General features: G+C 39.8%; 1 protein-coding gene, 1 long non-coding RNA gene and 1 other non-coding gene across 5 annotated transcripts in view; 2 read left to right on the top strand and 1 right to left on the bottom strand.

The window, feature by feature from the left end:
* Positions 1-345: 345 nt before the first annotated feature.
* Positions 346-4,850, top strand: LOC138103935 (uncharacterized). Its single transcript, XR_011147895.1, has 4 exons — positions 346-583; positions 668-738; positions 1,487-1,604; positions 2,266-4,850. It is a non-coding gene; the product is annotated as an uncharacterized lncRNA (long non-coding RNA).
* Positions 889-1,021, top strand: LOC138103968 (small nucleolar RNA SNORA13). The gene has a single exon (XR_011147906.1). It is a non-coding gene; the product is annotated as a small nucleolar RNA SNORA13 (small nucleolar RNA).
* Positions 4,851-4,930: 80 nt separating the features above from the next.
* Positions 4,931-17,036, bottom strand: part of EPB41L4A (erythrocyte membrane protein band 4.1 like 4A) — a 117,745-nt gene continuing 105,639 nt past the window's right edge. For all 3 annotated transcript variants that reach the window (XM_069002584.1, XM_069002586.1, XM_069002585.1), the window contains 5 exons: positions 12,935-12,982; positions 12,272-12,340; positions 11,171-11,281; positions 10,064-10,145; positions 4,931-9,016 (listed from right to left, as the gene is read on the bottom strand). In XM_069002584.1, the coding sequence (XP_068858685.1) occupies positions 8,888-9,016; positions 10,064-10,145; positions 11,171-11,281; positions 12,272-12,340; positions 12,935-12,982 (439 nt within the window). In that variant the 3' untranslated portion in view covers positions 4,931-8,887. The remainder of the gene's footprint in view (positions 9,017-10,063; positions 10,146-11,170; positions 11,282-12,271; positions 12,341-12,934; positions 12,983-17,036) is intronic.

Raw genomic sequence — 17,036 nt, 5'->3', positions numbered from 1 at the left:
GTCACCATGATGTGCCCCCGTAAAGGCACAGGGAACTCCAGGAACTTCCCCGCACAGCCTCCTCGCGCGAGGGCACAAGGAACACCGGGAGCTTTCCCAAGGGCCCGGGAAACACCGGGAGCTTCCACAAGGAACAGGAAACACTAGCAGCCTCCCCTCCACAGCCCCCACACGCCACGCCGGGCGCGGCACTGCGCGTGCGCAAACAGCGGGTGGTGACACCCCGTCTCCCTCCTTAGGGCGCCTCCATCGCCGCGTTCGGACAGGGGGTAGAGCCGGTGCTGCTCTGCACCCCAGCGCCTTTCCCGGGCGGAGTCGCCCGCTCAGGACTCCTTCTGCTTAGAAGTCCGAGTCTGTAGCCTCAAGTATGCGGCAGACTCAGTTCGTGGCCCTGTGCTGCGGCAGGAGGAGGCGGCGACGCATGGCTTGTCCCCCTCCATTTCGGGAGGGATGGTTCACCCCGGGAGAGGCACGCCGGGAGCAGCGGGGCCGCGGCGGCAGGCGCTGAGCTTGTGAGGAAGGAGTGGTGTAAGGTTGTGGTGGCTGGGGCTGTCTGTCTTCGGAAATGGAGCACTTACCTCAAGTACGTCTTTTAGACTCCTTGTACGGTTCGTGTATTTCTGTTGCTCTTCCAAATGTGTTTTCTCCCTTTTTTTTTTTTTTTCAGATGAAAGCCATAGAAGTCGGTCGGTGGCCGGAGCATACACCAACATGACCAAAAGGTGCCCCAAGAACATGGTATTCTTGGCTTTTCTTATTAAGTGTTTGCTCTGTATAAAATATTATTTAGTTGTGAATTTTGAAATATTTTTCAGCTGATTAATTGTTCTTTTTCATAGGCTGTGAATTCAATTTTGCAGAGGTAAAGAGCTCCCATACTTAAGTTTTGGCCTTTGTGTTGCCCATTCATTCCGGTCCAGAATGAATGGGGTGTCAAAAAAGGCAAACAGGAATTCTTGCTCAAACTGGTTTAGGGAGCTGGTTGTGTACCTTCCTTCTCTCTGTTTCTGCAAGGACAAAAAACCCAAAACAACCTCTAGAAATTGTATGGTTGAGCAGCTATGTAGGAAATTTTATAACTTCAGTCTTTTAAAGTGAAGAATCTGATAGTTACTAGAAGAGGAAAAACTAGTGTTATAATGGCCACTTTTACTATTGTTTAGCTGTCCTGTCTGTCATGATTTTTGCATTACATCTGCAAGTAATTAGTACATAATTTTCAGGTTTCTCACAGTGGCCTCTAGTTTTTGTATGGTAAAAAGATATTTACAGCTTAATACTCAGGTAGAGGAAAGATTAAAATCTTCCTGAAGGGGAAAAAATGTATTTTCTTTTTGTAGATTTGTGGATTTGTTATTCAGTACTGAATAATATGTTGTCTACTCTTTTGCTGGGCTTTCCTTGATGCACTTTTGAAAGTATAAAGTGTACTTTGATATTGTCAGATTCCTGCCGGAATGCTTAATGTGCGGAATGCTTCTTACAGGTTTCTAGCGTGTTTTGCTGGAAGTTCAGGATCTCCCAGAGATAGTCCTGTGTGCTGAAAGCCTCCAAGCATGAGAAGGGCATGTGGGAAGAAGCCACGAAGTGCTGATTGCACAGCTGTGAGTAACAATAATTCCTTGTGCAACTTGGCCCTGTGGCCTGCTCTTAGAGTGAAGCCGGCTTTCTGCTGAGAAGGAAGTTTGGCACAATGACTTCAGAGCAGAAATCGGAACTGAAAGAGTGGGAGTGAGATCAGCCTGGTGAGATCAGACTGTATTCTTATCAACAAGGGCAAAGTGGAAGCTATAAAATAAAAAGTTTGGTGTGAGTGGCTCGTTAAATCAGTATGTGGCTGCCAGTGTGTCCAAGACAAGGACATGCTTTTTCATGTTTGCTTTTAGGAGTGTGATACTGTGGAGCTGTTTAGAATACAAGGACTGAAGATGCTAAAAGACTAGCAAAATATGAAAGGTTAGAATCTCACATGCTAGGTACTGCTTCACTGTAAAGTCTTGGAAAAGCCAACACATGGGAAAGTTGAGAAGTGCGAGTCAGCCCAAAATTCATTAGTATGGACCAGTCATTAATAAAAATTGCATGCATTATCAAATCTTTCTTTGTCACTGAGACTGTGATTTGTGTAACCTACATACCCAGCGGTGTAACAGGGAGTCCAAGTCTTTGCAGCCAGGAACTTTTAGGTCAGTACTGGAAATCTGGTGTAAGAATGATCCAGTACTACATCACTGTAGTTTTTGTTTGGGTTGGGTTTTTTTTCAGGAAAAAATACAACTGATCCTCAGTGAAGTGATGAAACTCCTTCAAGTTGGCCGTGATGCTCTTGCTCTAACATCAGAAAGTTTCATCAATGAAATGTGAAAATCTGCATGAGCAACACAGATGCACTGAATCCTTTACCACTGCTGCTGGTAGGAAATGAGTATGTGAAATCCATCCTCATCTTCAGCACCACAGACACTGGGGACTTCTGCAGGGCTGGAGACTAAGGTGGACACTCTTTGTAAGAACCTATTGAGACACTGGGAAGAGAAATGTATGTGTAATCAATTATTAGTAATGTGTCTAGCAACAGGGCTGCTGCTTGTTTTCCAACATAAAATTATTAAATCTTGTGTATTACTGGCTTACTGTTTTCACAGTGTTTTCTAGTGCACAGTCATATTGTATGCATGAGTTAGTACTGCAAAACTTTCTGTTGATTCCCACCAGCCAGAAAGTGTTACTGCTGCCACCAGCTTGTAGTTACTATCTGAATTCTTGCTTAGGTGGGCAAAGAGCCTCTCTTGCAAAAAAAAAAAAAAAATATCTTGTGTCAGGAGCAGCTTGGGTCTGGGGCAAACCCACTGGGAGTAGGAGTGGGGAAGGTAGGGATGAACCATTGGGGTACAGAGAACATACAAGAATACAATAAAAAACCTCACATCACCACAATCTTGCAACAAAAATCTCTCTTAAAAATTAGATTTGCAAATTTTACCTTTTTACTTTTTTCCCAAGGGATGAGGGGAAGCTCATTTTTGTAATTTTGTATTAGTCTTGGGGATTTAGAGAATGTTACTGAAAAGAGCTGTGTGCTACATGTGTCCAGTTTCACCTTCTGTGTTTATTTTTTTCCTTAGGAAGGAGAGCAATGGCTGTCTAAGCAAACACTCCTCCCTAAGAAACAAAAAACTGTTTAAAAGATGGACTATTAAGTCTCCATGTAGTAAGGCAAAGTGCACTTAACTGCATTGTGGCAGTGTTTGGTAATGTTTATGTAGACACAAAATAAAAGATTTATGTTTCTGTTCTCAGAATTTCTGTCTTTCCAAGCTTTAGTAGCAGTTGCTTCTGTTTAACAGTTTTGACTTCCTCTGTTATTGTTGCAACCCTTTGGATGAAACAAAGCCTAGGAACTGCTGAGTGGTTGGGATGTGATGACTTAAACCATGGTCTTCTGTAGTATTTGAAGATAGGGTTGGCTAAGATTTGGATTGTGGGGAGCAAAAGTAGAAATTTTAGAAGTAGGAATACAGCAAACCTGGATGGAAAAATAGCAGGAAGGATGTTTATCCAACATGGAGACTGGCAAGTTTGGTTTATTATCCCCTTGACCAGCTACATCATGTGGTACTTCAGCTTAATTTGGAGTGAAAAACTGTAGAGATAATTGGAATTACTGCTTATTTTATCAGGAATACTTAAATCAATGTTATCAGAAGAACAAATGCTTAAATTGTGTATGTTGCAATGTCTGATTTTTCAGTACTGAATGTAGGCATGTTACTCATACTAATTCTAAGTGTAAAGTTGTTTTTGGTTTGTCAAGAGAGAAGGAGATTTTGACAAGAGTAATTAATTTTTAGTAATCCAACATGTAATTGTAGAATGTACTTGAAAGTTTAAGGTTTTTATTAGGGATTACATTCCCTGAAGATACCATCTGTTCAGGAGTTTTGCTCATGGGCTTTGTTCTTGAAGTGTAAGACTGACAGGAGTAGCTTTTTAAAATTTAAAAAAATCAAAAGCGACAGCTAGTGCCAGGATTTGGTGATTGGTATCTAAAATGTTAATTACCTTTCAACTAAAACAACATGTAGAACCCCAAGCTTTAATGTGTAATACAGGTGTTATAGAGGGGTAGAACAAGGGAAAAGTGAGGTAGAGGGAGCAATAGGTGGGTGCAAGGGTCACAGCTTACTTACATGATAGTGCTGGTAAATGGGAAGTATGGTGTTAAACCCCAGGACTGCCTTTTATTTTGTGTGACTGGCTAACTGAATTGCACCCTGGAAAAAAACATCAGACTAAATCTGCTCAGCAATAAAAACTGAAGAGAAAGGGTAAGGAATTCATACTCTGGAACAACCTGCTATGTGTACTGAAGCCCTGCTTCACAGGAACAGGGTGGACATCCTGTGCTCATGGGAAGTAGAGAAGTAAATCTTCTGGAGTTTGTTTTTTTTTTTTCTTTTGCTTCTGCTTTATTAAACTCTTTTATTTTGACTCACAAGGATTTTTTCCATCTACTTCCCTCCCCCATCCTGTTAAGAAGGGGAATGATAGAGCAGCTTGGTGGGCACCTGGTGTCCAGCCAAGGCAGGAGAACAAATACAGGAATAAAACCAGACACATTAAGGAGAGAGTGTCTGCCACACTGGCTCTATCTGTGTTTGGTATGACAGCCTACACAGTCTGTTGTTGCTCTCTGGTGATTTTTAGGTGAGAAAGGAAACTGGTATAGATGTGCACTGGAAATACAAAGCTTACACTGACAACTTCCTGGTACAAGATAAAATACTTAATCTGGAGAAGCTGTATCCTCAAGTGGGTTTTAATTGGTACTACACCTGTTTTTACCAGATGGTGGTGTCGAATGAATCTCTGTTTCTGAAGGCTTTGCTCCTTAGTGTAATGTAAATAAGACACACAGGCAACCATGGAATGCCCTAAAAATTCAAGTTTTACTTGACTTTTAAATAACCTGGACACAAGTATTGACACAGCCATCTATCAAACTCAATTTAAAATAAAGCACACAGTTGCTTCATGAATACTTAATGTACATAGAACAAATGTATCACGTGTCTGTGTATGTTTTCAAACACCTTTCTAGGAAGTTTTGAATTAAACAAATCTTCCCAAAAGAAAACATGCTATCTCTTCAGTTCAGTATTCATCTGTATAAAGGGAATGGATTTGGCAACTTAAATGACTTTTCAACCAACATCATCAATATCATGAGCTTGATTAGAATACAAATTGCAGAGTTAGTGATATACTGGTAATAGGTGCAGTATAGAAAACAGCAAGTCAAAGGCTGGTTCCTAATGAAAGAAACCAGCCAACTAAGCAAGGGAACCAGTACAGGATATACAAAAATGCTTTTGTGCTGTGGTTAGCAAGCCCTCTATTGTATAAAATACATGTTTTGCAAAAGGTTGTACAATTATGTTATAATTGTGGCTAATTAGTGAGAATTCTATAACATATCAATGCTTAGCACTTACGGAAGTCTCAGAAGAGGTAAAGGCAAAGGTACAGAGTTAAAATTGTTGGCCTGAGATCAGTTCAGGAGAATTAGGATGAGAATGCCTCAAATACCAGTCCTTTGTCCAAATGAGCTCGGGTCTGTATGGCATTCAACCCCAGGGTAAACTTTTCTTGACATAGTTATGCATCTCATGCCTTTTGCCTGACTCATCAGGATATACAAGTATTTTAGACTGACATCCAGACTCCAGATCTGAAAATGCAACTGCCTCTAGGCAGTGAATGCCCCAGGAGAGCTGGGGAAGGGTAGCAACAGTGGAGAGGGCAAGGTGTAGCTCAGAGCTGTAAGGGGCCGGTCACTTAGACATGTAGGGCTGATTTAGGTCTAGAAAGCATGGGTGTGACACAGTAAGTGCTTTCAGTGATTGATCACTTGTGTGTCTCTCACAAAAATAGATCATAAAAAAGGTGCTTCTCCTCAAATGATTGAGGAAAAGAAGCTTGAAGGGAAAGGATGATCACATATATAAAAGAAATTTGCTTTTCTGTATTATTAGCTGTTAGTGATATCCTTGTCACAAGTTTTGCCTTGTTTTGGCACAAAAAAACATTTGGAAAATGTGTAATAGAGGCATTAGATCTTTAGTATTCTGTGGATACAAAACTGTATTGTAGTGGCCCAGGCTAACATCAAACTTGTTAAAAACCTGCTTCCTACATAGGCTCATTGGAGAGAAGACCACTAACTCAAATCCAGGGCTCTCTCTGTAAATTTCTCATTTAAATGCAAAAAAGTTGGCTTGATTATGAAACAACTCTCCAGTGACTTGAGAATTGAAACCTTTCACTATTAGACTAGACAGAAGCCTATTTTCTGATGTAGTGAAGTAAGTAAAATACCACACATATGGCTGATGGTATCCAGCAATAACACACAAAAGCCCACAGGAAGATGACAGCATACAGGAAAACATGAGGTTGAATATAAACCTTCTTGATCAGTATTTAAATACTGGCAAGATAGGTACACCATGTACAGATAATTCTCAAATAATAACACAAATCCTCCTGCAGTAGTAGATATGTGCTACTTGCCTGTGGCTGAGTAAGGATAGCAGACTAATGGTAACAATTTAGAAAGCAGCAAACTACAAGCAAGTGTGTAATGCTCCAAGGTGGAACACCTCAAAGAAACAAGGAGCAGCTTTCATTGCAGACTAGTTCTTGTGTAGTTTGTCGTATTTCAGTTGTCTTTCAAAAGATTGTGATGTTCTCGGTTAAGCCATTTTGCCATAGTGACTTTTTTCCTAGGGGTTTGTTGGAGGTTTTGTTACGGTTTTGGATTTTTTTTTCCTTTTTTTTTCTTTTTTGTTTTGTTTGGGCTTTTTTTTAACTGTTGTTTGTGACAGTACTACACAAGGTCATAAACAGATCCTAAAGCATCACTTTAAATTGGAGCAATGACAATGAAACCATTTAACAAACTTAGAAAACTGAACAAATACTTTAAGCCAAGCCCAACAATGTCCTAGAATTAAATCTGTAGTAAATTCAAAAAATTCAGAAGAACCTCTATGAAAACGGAATTTTTACTACAGCGGGGTTCTAACTCCTTCCTTTCCTTAGATTTGTTCACTGAGACTGTAGAAACAGAGCTGTCCCAAGTAAATGACCAAAGAAAAGTATTTATTAAGTGACTCTGCCATCCGTGGATGCAGTATTTCCCATCCTACAGACCTCTCTACACTGTGATAGGAATACACAAACTATATGGCTGCCACCCTGGCTAGTAACATCCACCTGACCATCTCAAATAATGAAACAATGAAAAATCAAAAAATGAAGTGGAAAATAAAACACATTGTACAAAGTTTCGCTTACCAGTTTCGTCAGTTAAAATGTGTATTAGTAATCCCATGCCTCATGTCAAATGTAACTTACACAACACATGCTAACTCCAGTTCTCAAGCAGTGTTGCCCTTCTGACAGGGCTGCAATTCCATGGTGTTGCTTGTACTGGAAGACACAGGATCACTGCAACTCTGTGGGTTGTGGGAGTTGAGTGTAGAGAGGACAGATGTAGAAAGGCACGTGAGCTGCTACAGCTGTTTACAATGCTGTTTGACAAATTCAATATTTAGTCCAACAATTACACTTAGCAAAAATTACTTCCACAACACAGACTTTGCTAAGCTCCTGAGCAAGTCAGCAACACCTGAAGGCTCATCCATGTGCTGACTGTGGACAAATGGGAGGCAGAGAAGTGACTTTCAGGTATTTGTAAGTGATAGGACAAGAGAAGAGCCAGGCATCACTTCAGACATATATTAGAAGATAACCCACTCAATGTGCAGCATCGTTAAAACTTAGTATTCCTACCATGACAATAGAAAAAAAAAATTATAGTTATCAAACCCGAAATACTGCCTTTGTCATTTTAATATAGTAGAAATGGCTCAGAGAAAAGTGTCAGATTATTTTACATGAAAAGAGATTAAGGCAGATTTTGCTATCTAGTTAAAAAGGAAAAAAAAAAAAAGCTATTTGCTAGCTGTCTTAAATACTACTCCACAAGTTTCATTTAACCAGCACTGAAGTGCCTTGCTAAGCAGTCTTAATACAGTGGGTTAGTTGATATTGCCCAGTTTCCAGTGTGCTTTACTGTAAGTTGGTAAATGTGTTTCTGTGGTACAGAATGTTCATTTAAATAGTCCCTCTACACAAAAGGACATTCAAAATTTAGAACACTTAAACCTGCCCAAAGCAAAGTAAGTCTGTATCACCTCTGGAACTCACTGCTACAGCATGTTACAGCGTCTATTGTTTTTGAACTAAAATGGGTTGAGTCAGAATTTGTATCAACAACACGAGCATCCTTATTGTGCTAGGCTAAAATAAACCTTGTAAGAGCTATCTGTCCTTATATCTCAGGACATAAGTTGATCCCCATATAAATTGTGAAGATAATTTCCCCATATCACACTGTATTGCACAATTGACCAAAAAATATGACTGTTTTACTTATCTTGAAGCATCTGGTCCTGATCATGTCAGTTAACAGTCACTTCTTGGAACACGGCTATTCAGTTACAGAGCAGACCATGAAGCCTGTTTTGTTGCAGCAATTTGTTGTTGTTGTTGTTGTTCATTTTTTTGGAAATGTAACTGCTGATCTTTCAGTTTTGCAAAGACTTTTGGTTTTGGTTGTCTATCAGGCAGCTTGTCCTCAATCAGTCACACCACTAGAATGGTGCTGGTGATAAAACCATTGCTTGGTCTTCCCGCAAGCAGGCTGGACTTCCAGGCATCCTGAAGGAATGACCACCATGTTAAGTTCCTTCTCTTGCACACACAAACAAATTCTCACTTTCCAAAGACCAAAATCCATTCGCCATCTTCAATTCATCAGTCAAGTCTCCACCTTGAAGCGTGACACCTGTACAGTTTTTACAATCTTAGTGGTGGGTTTTCCATCAAAATTATTGGTGGATAGTGGAGATCGTTCTTCTATTAGGCTGTCTTTAGATCCATTCTGCCTCTGAAAAGAACAAATTAAACATGTTGTTGGAAAGATAGAGCAGAATTTAAATGCTGTATTTTGCTAACTGTTGCTGTGAAAGACTTAGGCTAGGGGTATAGCAATTTATGTATACATACATATACACACACCAGGAATATTAAAGTCTCTACATTCATTTGATCGAACAGACCTTTTTTCCCCCTCTCACCTCCTGCCAGCTGCTGCCCCTTTGTGCTATTGCCTATTCAGGAAATGCCATGATTAATTATTTGATATTTAGCAAAACACTGCAAACAATCACTCACAAGGAATTAATGGCCACTGTTGTGAGGGAGCCTGGGGCTGAGGGAAAAGAGAGGTGTTTGTAGACACTGAACATTTTAACATTAATGGTATGGTAAGTGAAGTATCTGGAATTCTCCCTTCCATGTTTTGGTTCTCCTTTTGGGTGCTTGTACAAAAGACCTCAATTGCTTTTGAATAGACTTTGCTTCTTACATTTTGAGCTCAAAAAAACTATCAAAACTGAGAGATATGGTAGTGTAATATATGATGAAAGACAGTAATTAAGTTAGATTAAGAAAGGACAAGTTCTGTCCTTTTTAGATGTCAATATCCTAAAATAATATTCAGTATTTGTGGGGGAAAAAAAGAAAAAGCAAAAGAAAAGCAGTGTTTCAAGCCCAAGCAACAAAACTCATAATGCAACCTCTAAACGAGGTGAATAAATTATGTGATTACAACAAGCACACCTGCATATTTTAAGAAGTTGTGAAAGTCACTTTTCCTTCTGTGAGGAGCAGAGATGCATCTTAAGGATGCATCAGACTGGGAAAAAGTTCTCCAGCAGCAGAAGCAGGTGTTCACAGGGGCATATGCTACAGAACTACATATATTTTGGAATACAGAGTGTAAGTAAAATACAAAAATTCAACTCACACTGCTGCTGAAAAAATCTCATCTTTCTTTTTCACTGAAAAACAAAAACCATCTTAAATAAACCACTAGAGCCCCACTTCTCCCTCCAAAAAAAAGGAAAATTGCAAAGGATGTACAATCACTAACCTGTTGAGTTAGCTGGATGCTGGGACCTTTCCCATCTGAAGATCGTGTAACAGGCAGTGGAGGGACCAGATCAGTTTTAACACTGGAATTATGATATCACAAAATGGATATTGCTTTAATGAAGTAAACTATAACTGTGCAGAGGAAGAACAATGAAAAACTGACACAGACAGTTCTATAGATATGAAAGGCTTTTATCACCTGACTTCAGACATCTGAAAGCTGTCATGCTGATCCTCTGTGGGCAGCTCCAGGGCATAGCCCATCCCATCCCTGTCTTCTCATGGTCTTCAGAAGCAGCCCAAATGGATGCAACATCATTGAATCACAGAATGGTTCGGTTTGGAAGAGACCTTAAAGATCATCCAGTTCCACCCCTGCCATGGGCAGGGACACCTTCCACTATCCCAGGTTGCTCCAAGCCCTGTCCAATCTGGCCTTGGACACTTCCAGGGATGGGGCAGCCACAGCTTCTCTGGGCAACATCACCACCCTCGTGCAAAGACAAGTCTCACCTGAAATCATGGGTGTGCCACACCTCCTTCAGGGTGCTACCCAGCTAAAACTAGCCTTCCAGGTGGGGACTGGAAGACAGTTTCATATTTTTAAGGCCTTGATGCAACTGAATGGGGCTGCTGCTTTTCCATTCATAAGTACTCTTCAGTCTTCTAGGAAAGACTGATCCACCCATTGATGAAGGGGGCTGTACTAGAGTTCCCATGAAACAAATTACAGAGCTAACACAGATAACATCTTAACTCTATCAAGGATGAAGGTATCTGGACAGCAACCCCTAGGCAACTTTATGACCTACCACTAAAGACTAATACAGGTTTATTTCAGCCTTTTCAGTTTTTCCTGCTTCCAAATGGATCAAGAAAGCCACTACGGCTGGTAACAGACCATAAAAGGCTTTGGAGTTGTTTAATTCATGTTTAGCTCTGAAGACATACTATTTAGGGGGCTGCCTGAACCCTGTGCCACCAACAAGCCACATTTATGCTGCTTCTTACCACCTCTTCTTCACCTCTCTTAACAACTTTTGGGCTGCATTAGACTAGTGCTAATTAGTCCATTAGTCCAGTGCTAATAACCAGGTTCACATACTTCACTTCAGACAGGACAGATCTCTCCCCATCAGAGCACTGGGACCGCCGGTACTGCCGGTAGCTGCGAGGGGAGTGCGAGTGCCGGATGCGGATGGGGTCGCCTTGAGTCCTAAGAGAGACACAGAATTCACAACAGGGAGTTGGGTTGGTAAACCAGATCTTCGGCACAAAACATAAATTCAGCTGCAGACTGAGAGGTCCTTTCCATTCTTTACCGAAGTGTAACAGATGGCTTCTTGCACTGGCTGAATTTAAAGGGCTGGTACTTCTTTTTAAAAGTCTGTATTTGGAATTCAATGCTTTAGGAGAGCAGAGGTCACAAACTGGCATGCCCATATTTGAGAATGAAACTTTAATAAAGAATGCATTAATTTATACGTCCTTAAACTCAGCCTTTTCTGCCTAGTGTGTTGTGTTGTGGAAGTACATTATAATGCAACCCAGGATCCCATTTGTGCCGCATTCAGCTGCTTGCACTGACACATGGAATCCCACGTGGGCTATTATCACAGTGAAATGGATGTTGGTTCTCAAGGAAATAGCTATGCCCTGGCAGCTGCCCATGACAAGCCAGGGAAGGGATTGCAGAGGTCAACGAGTGCCTTGGGTGATCAGAATATTTAAAACAAAAAATATTTAGGAAAAAATGGATTTTCTTGTTTGCATTCACTTCCCTCTGGTTCTGCAGTTTATAATATAAAAAGGATTCATGGCTAGCATAGGGAGACATACAGAACATACAGACAGGTTCATGAGTGTGTGAAAGAGATCAGGAGAGATGAAGATGATTTTTTTTTCGTATTTTTGAAAAGGAAAAATACTAGATTTTAAGATTATTAAGTATCCCCACCTAACACCATCCTAGGTGAGATTACTAAGTATCCACACCAACACCTTTTTTTTTTTCGTATTTTTGAAAAGGAAAAATATTAGAAGATTATTAAGTATCCCCACCTAACACCATCCTAGGTGAGTATTTGGAATAGATATGAGCTTAGAGATTATGTGTAAACCCGTTCCTATTTCAGTAAGACAGAGGTCAAAGTAAGAAAAGTGGACTTTTATATTCACAAAAAAAAAATTTCTGACATAAACTCACTCTACTTTAGTGTATGGAATTTCTTTCAATTGCTCCTCAGATAGGCCAGATGGATCCACAAGCTCCTTCCTATAAAGGATGAGGAAAAGTAAAAAGTGCAACAGTAACTGTGAAGTGCAAAAATGTTTTTATTTTTATTATATTGGGCTGAAAAGATTTACTAAAACAAGCAGTTGTCAGCCCTGAAGCTATCTTGACATCAAAATAGGAAACCTATTTTGAAATAAGTGTAACTTCACCTTGATTGCTTCAACTGCATGTCGCATCCTGTTCCACCTTCCTCTCACCTCTCTGCAAATCTGGTCTTGTTGCTTCACAATATAATGAACAATATGTGTGCTAAACACTGAATATGCTTTGGAATTGCTAAATATCTTCCTAAGGGGCAATGGGGTGTCATCCTAAAAGTGATATTGACATTTTGGAAGCCACACAGAAAAAAATCTCTAAAATTATGTATTGTTCTTTATTAATTCATTTATATACAGTGGTCATCTTTATTCAGTGCACTCAGTGACCTGCAGTATCTTCTACACACAGCAGGTCATTAACATAGACATAATTTACTGTAACTTAATCAGTGAACTGCCACAGTGGAGGGGATTTGAATAACTACATTAAGGGCAAACCAAGCATCTCAGACCCTACAAGGACCATACTTACTGAATATGTTTCCACAGTTCTTCTTTGGCTTGTACATCTGGGCTTCTCCTATAAATATCAACAAACACAACAAAGGCTGAGCTGTGAAAACCATGATCTGACATGTTGCTGTTCAAATAACTTTTAACAGCACAGACCCTGCACAGAAATCATGATAAATGTAATCCACTGGTGACTTCAATTTTAAGGTTTGTTATCTCAGAAAATGCATTAAACTTCATCGCTTTATTTCAACTGAAAAGTCATTTCTTGAACGACAGACTCTCAATCACAATTCCAGTTCCACCAGCCTTCAGCAAGAGTGTACGTAAAATACAAACAACGGCAGAATTCCGCAAGCCAAATCACTGCCCAGTCACTGCCAACACTTACCCCTCCAAGGACAACACATTTTGGAATAACACTTCTGAAAAAGGCCCTCAGAAATGTCCTGTGGCCCACAGAGCCCTTTGTGGGCAGGAGGAGAGCCAGGCCACACCAGGCTGACACGTCAGTAACCTGAGCCGTTCCCAGGGGACACCAGTGAAGACTTGTGGCTCCACTGCAGTCACAGTGCAGTCTCTCTCTGATCATCTCCAAGAAGAGTTTCTGCTCTATTTATTTATTTTTGGTGTCCAGTACAAAAAAAACCAACACCAACAAACTAATCAAACCAGCAATGATGCCTACCTACGCACCTAAATATTTTACCAACTATTTAATTCACACACAAAGAGCTTACCAAAAATGGTAATTTCACTGTTGCAGTCACAGTGATGTAGCAAAGGAAGCCTGAGGGGCATGTCTTGCATTTTCTACTAAATCACCAAATATATGTTTCTAACTCGAACTCCATTCTTTTTACTTTTCCTTTTCTTTTGCAAGGTTAGTGCAAAACCACTGCTGTTGTTAAAGCTGCACCTAGAATTCACCCAAACCCATACAGAGTAAAAGATTAAGTAAAGATTTTAGACAGTGGCAGGGACTACATTTGCAGGGATAGATCAGATAACTCTTTTCATTGTCATTATATAAGCTCAGTGTCAACAGCTAGACCGTTCCGCACCATCTAAGATGTGAGGGATGCAACTTTCAGACACATCCAGCGCACATAAATACTGCCACAGTTTCTCAAATATTAAGTCTTACATCATCGGGTCATACAGTCTGATCTTTTTTTCCCTTAAACAAAAAGGCTTATCATATTCAAAGATGCTTTTGGAGGGATATAAACCAAATTTAGATGGAGATCAAGGAGGACAGCAGACATCTGCAGTTTGGCACCTCTAAATCGGCACTCCCCTGCCCAGAGACAGAGATGTATCAGAAATAATTCCAAACTGCTCTCTAGCATGAACAGTTTGACTGTTTTCTTATTTCACCATTATCATATTTGGCTTATTTCCAGAGTTCAGCCTAGGAATAATGTTCAGAGACATCTATATTGCAGTAAACACTGTACAGCTGATGTAAAAGCAGAATATTCTGGGATGAGCAGAAGTACTAGGAGATACTACTTGACTGGTTTAGAAACACCAGAGGAAGACTAAAGGGTGAAAATCAACCTAGCATTTGTGTTTCCCTAGTAGGGCTAAAATGAACTAATCCATAACCTCGTCAGGCTCCAAGGCTTTCCAGGCAAGATGATTCCTATACTTGACAAACTGCTGTCCCTTCCAGCTCCTCAGGTTCTCATGATGGCAACAGCTACAGCACGAGTGGTTTACAGTCCATTTGTTCTCCATGTCCAGAGTCTTTTAAAGCTTTTTTTTTTTCTATTTATTATAATGCATTTAATTTTCTCTGATTTTCACTTCTATCTCTCCTTCTTCCTTCTTGCATTTACTTCTCTTTATTATATCTGTTCACGCTGCTTTTAACTCCCTGATGCAGTAAATGCAGTGGCATTTAACAGCATTTTTCACCCCTCAGTTTTGAACTGATTTCTGCTTCCATGAAGCTTCTAGCAGCTGCAAACCCTGCATTCACCCTGGGGCTGGAAAGATAGGCATCCTCTTCTGAGGCTGAATAATCAGGCAGTGGGGGATGTGAAAGCTGCTTGGAAAATGCCAGTTTCTCCAGGAAGGCTTTGTAATGCTTACAAGCACTAGTTTGCCCGAGGAAGCAAAGCCCCAAGGTCGCTCCCTAACCCAGGACCCGCACAAAGTAGGGTATGTGCACACCACTGACCCATTTGATCAGCTCATGGCTTGTACTTATTCATGGAAATACAGCAGTTCAGCACCTGGCCTTAAGTCTCAAGTATCATGAAGCATCATGTGAAGCCTCACTGACAGTAAGAAATATTAATTTGTGGGGCAGCATGGAAAGAGAGTGGTTAAGTAAGAAGACATCTTCATTTCTCCACTTTCAAGGAAGTGTGCCTTCTGCTTACTGTGACCAGCTCCAGGTATTTCGCTCTGTGATCTCTGCCATTTCTCCTCTTTCCATCCCTGCAATTACACTAATAATAAAGACCTCCCTGTACAATACCAGTTAAGCAGTATGGCATCCCATGGAAAAAAAAAAAAGAAAAAAAAGATGAAATACAATGATTCCTCAGAGCAAACTTCTTTTAGACTTCACATCCTGCAATTAGTTATTTTCCATCTGTTTAAGAAGCATTACCATACTGGGATAACCTTACAGCATTTATTCAGGTTAGCTCCCCACCAAAGAATATAAAGAAATATGATACAGATAAAATAACTTAATTGAAGCGTTTTCTTTCCAAAGGCCTGTTCCTACTTCCTTTGAAAGCAAAACGACAGAAAGCTTACAAAAAGAAAGGTGAAATGTAAGATGAAATGTAGGTATTGCATATACCACATAGGAAATTCATGTTTGTATGGTTCTTAAGAGCCCACAACAAAGCAATTCTTCTGTTAAATCTTTAAAGTCAGATCACAATCCCCCTTTCACTTTGTTTTCATCTTTTTACTGTGAATTGTTTTAGAACTCACAGTTTTGATATATAGGACTCGGATTGTCCTATCTCAGTATCTGAATCAATACCTTCTGGACAATTTGCATGCTAATCATTTTCTCTAATGCACAAGAAACCTAATGGGAATTCCCAGTAAGTGATGAATCTCATGGGGTTTTTTTATTTATTTTTTATTTCGTTTGCACAAGCTGGAACAGCTCTACACATTAATAAGGTCTACATTATTTTTTGTGCCTGCATCTGCACCCTTATTAATATTTCAGTTTGAGTCACAAATGGTAAATTTAAATAGCCATGGAATTTTATGACCATTCTTCTTAATTAGAAAAAGCCCTTTGGCTACACAGATGTTTTACATGAACTCTTGAAAATAAATCCTGTGGAACTAGAATTGGGAGCTCTCTGCATTCTCCTTGAGGAGAAGGAAAGGTCAAATTCCTGTCAAATACTTTTATTCCCAAGACCAAGGAGACACCACCTTGCCACCACGAATGATTATTATTACTCATTATTAAACAAATGAAATGCACTGTGCCAGGCACAGTAACAAATATTTCAGCCACCACTTCACATATCCAAAGGGAAGCTCTAGTTCCAATGAGTGCAATAATGGACTTACTGTGAAAGAATTACCTGTTCTACTAAATTTAAAGTTTTGTATCAGTTTTTAAATGGCCATATGACAACATTTATAACCAAAACAACCATAACCTATGGAATTATGTGTCCTTTTCCTCTGATACATCCAGTCAAGTAAACAAACAGCTGAGCCAAACTAAATTAAATAAATTCTCTTATAATGTATGACAAGTTAACAGTTAAATGCCTTTTACTAATTTTTTTTCAAAATGCTTTGAAAGAAGTTCTCATTTTATTTTTTTAGTTCCTATCTGCACATGTGAAGGGTCTCTGCCATACTTAGGAGGTCTGGATTTATTTCATTGTGGGTTTGTTTGTTTCTGTGTTGTTTTTTTTTTAACTGGAGAGTGTGATAAAAAGGGGAAACACATGAATAACTGAAACAATAGCAAAATGAAATGAGAAGCCTTCCAAAGTCTTCAGGATTTCTTCATTTCTTTGCTTCTTCCAGGACCTTTCCCTGTTAAGTAAGGTGCTTCACATTGATGGTTTTTTGCTAATAGTAGTTTAAATGAAACACAACTCAGAATGTCACTG

The sequence above is a fragment of the Aphelocoma coerulescens genome (assembly GCF_041296385.1).
Source record: "Aphelocoma coerulescens isolate FSJ_1873_10779 chromosome Z unlocalized genomic scaffold, UR_Acoe_1.0 ChrZ_unloc_scaf_1, whole genome shotgun sequence".
NCBI lineage: Eukaryota > Metazoa > Chordata > Aves > Passeriformes > Corvidae > Aphelocoma > Aphelocoma coerulescens.
This window is presented reverse-complemented; position numbering and strand designations above follow the sequence as displayed.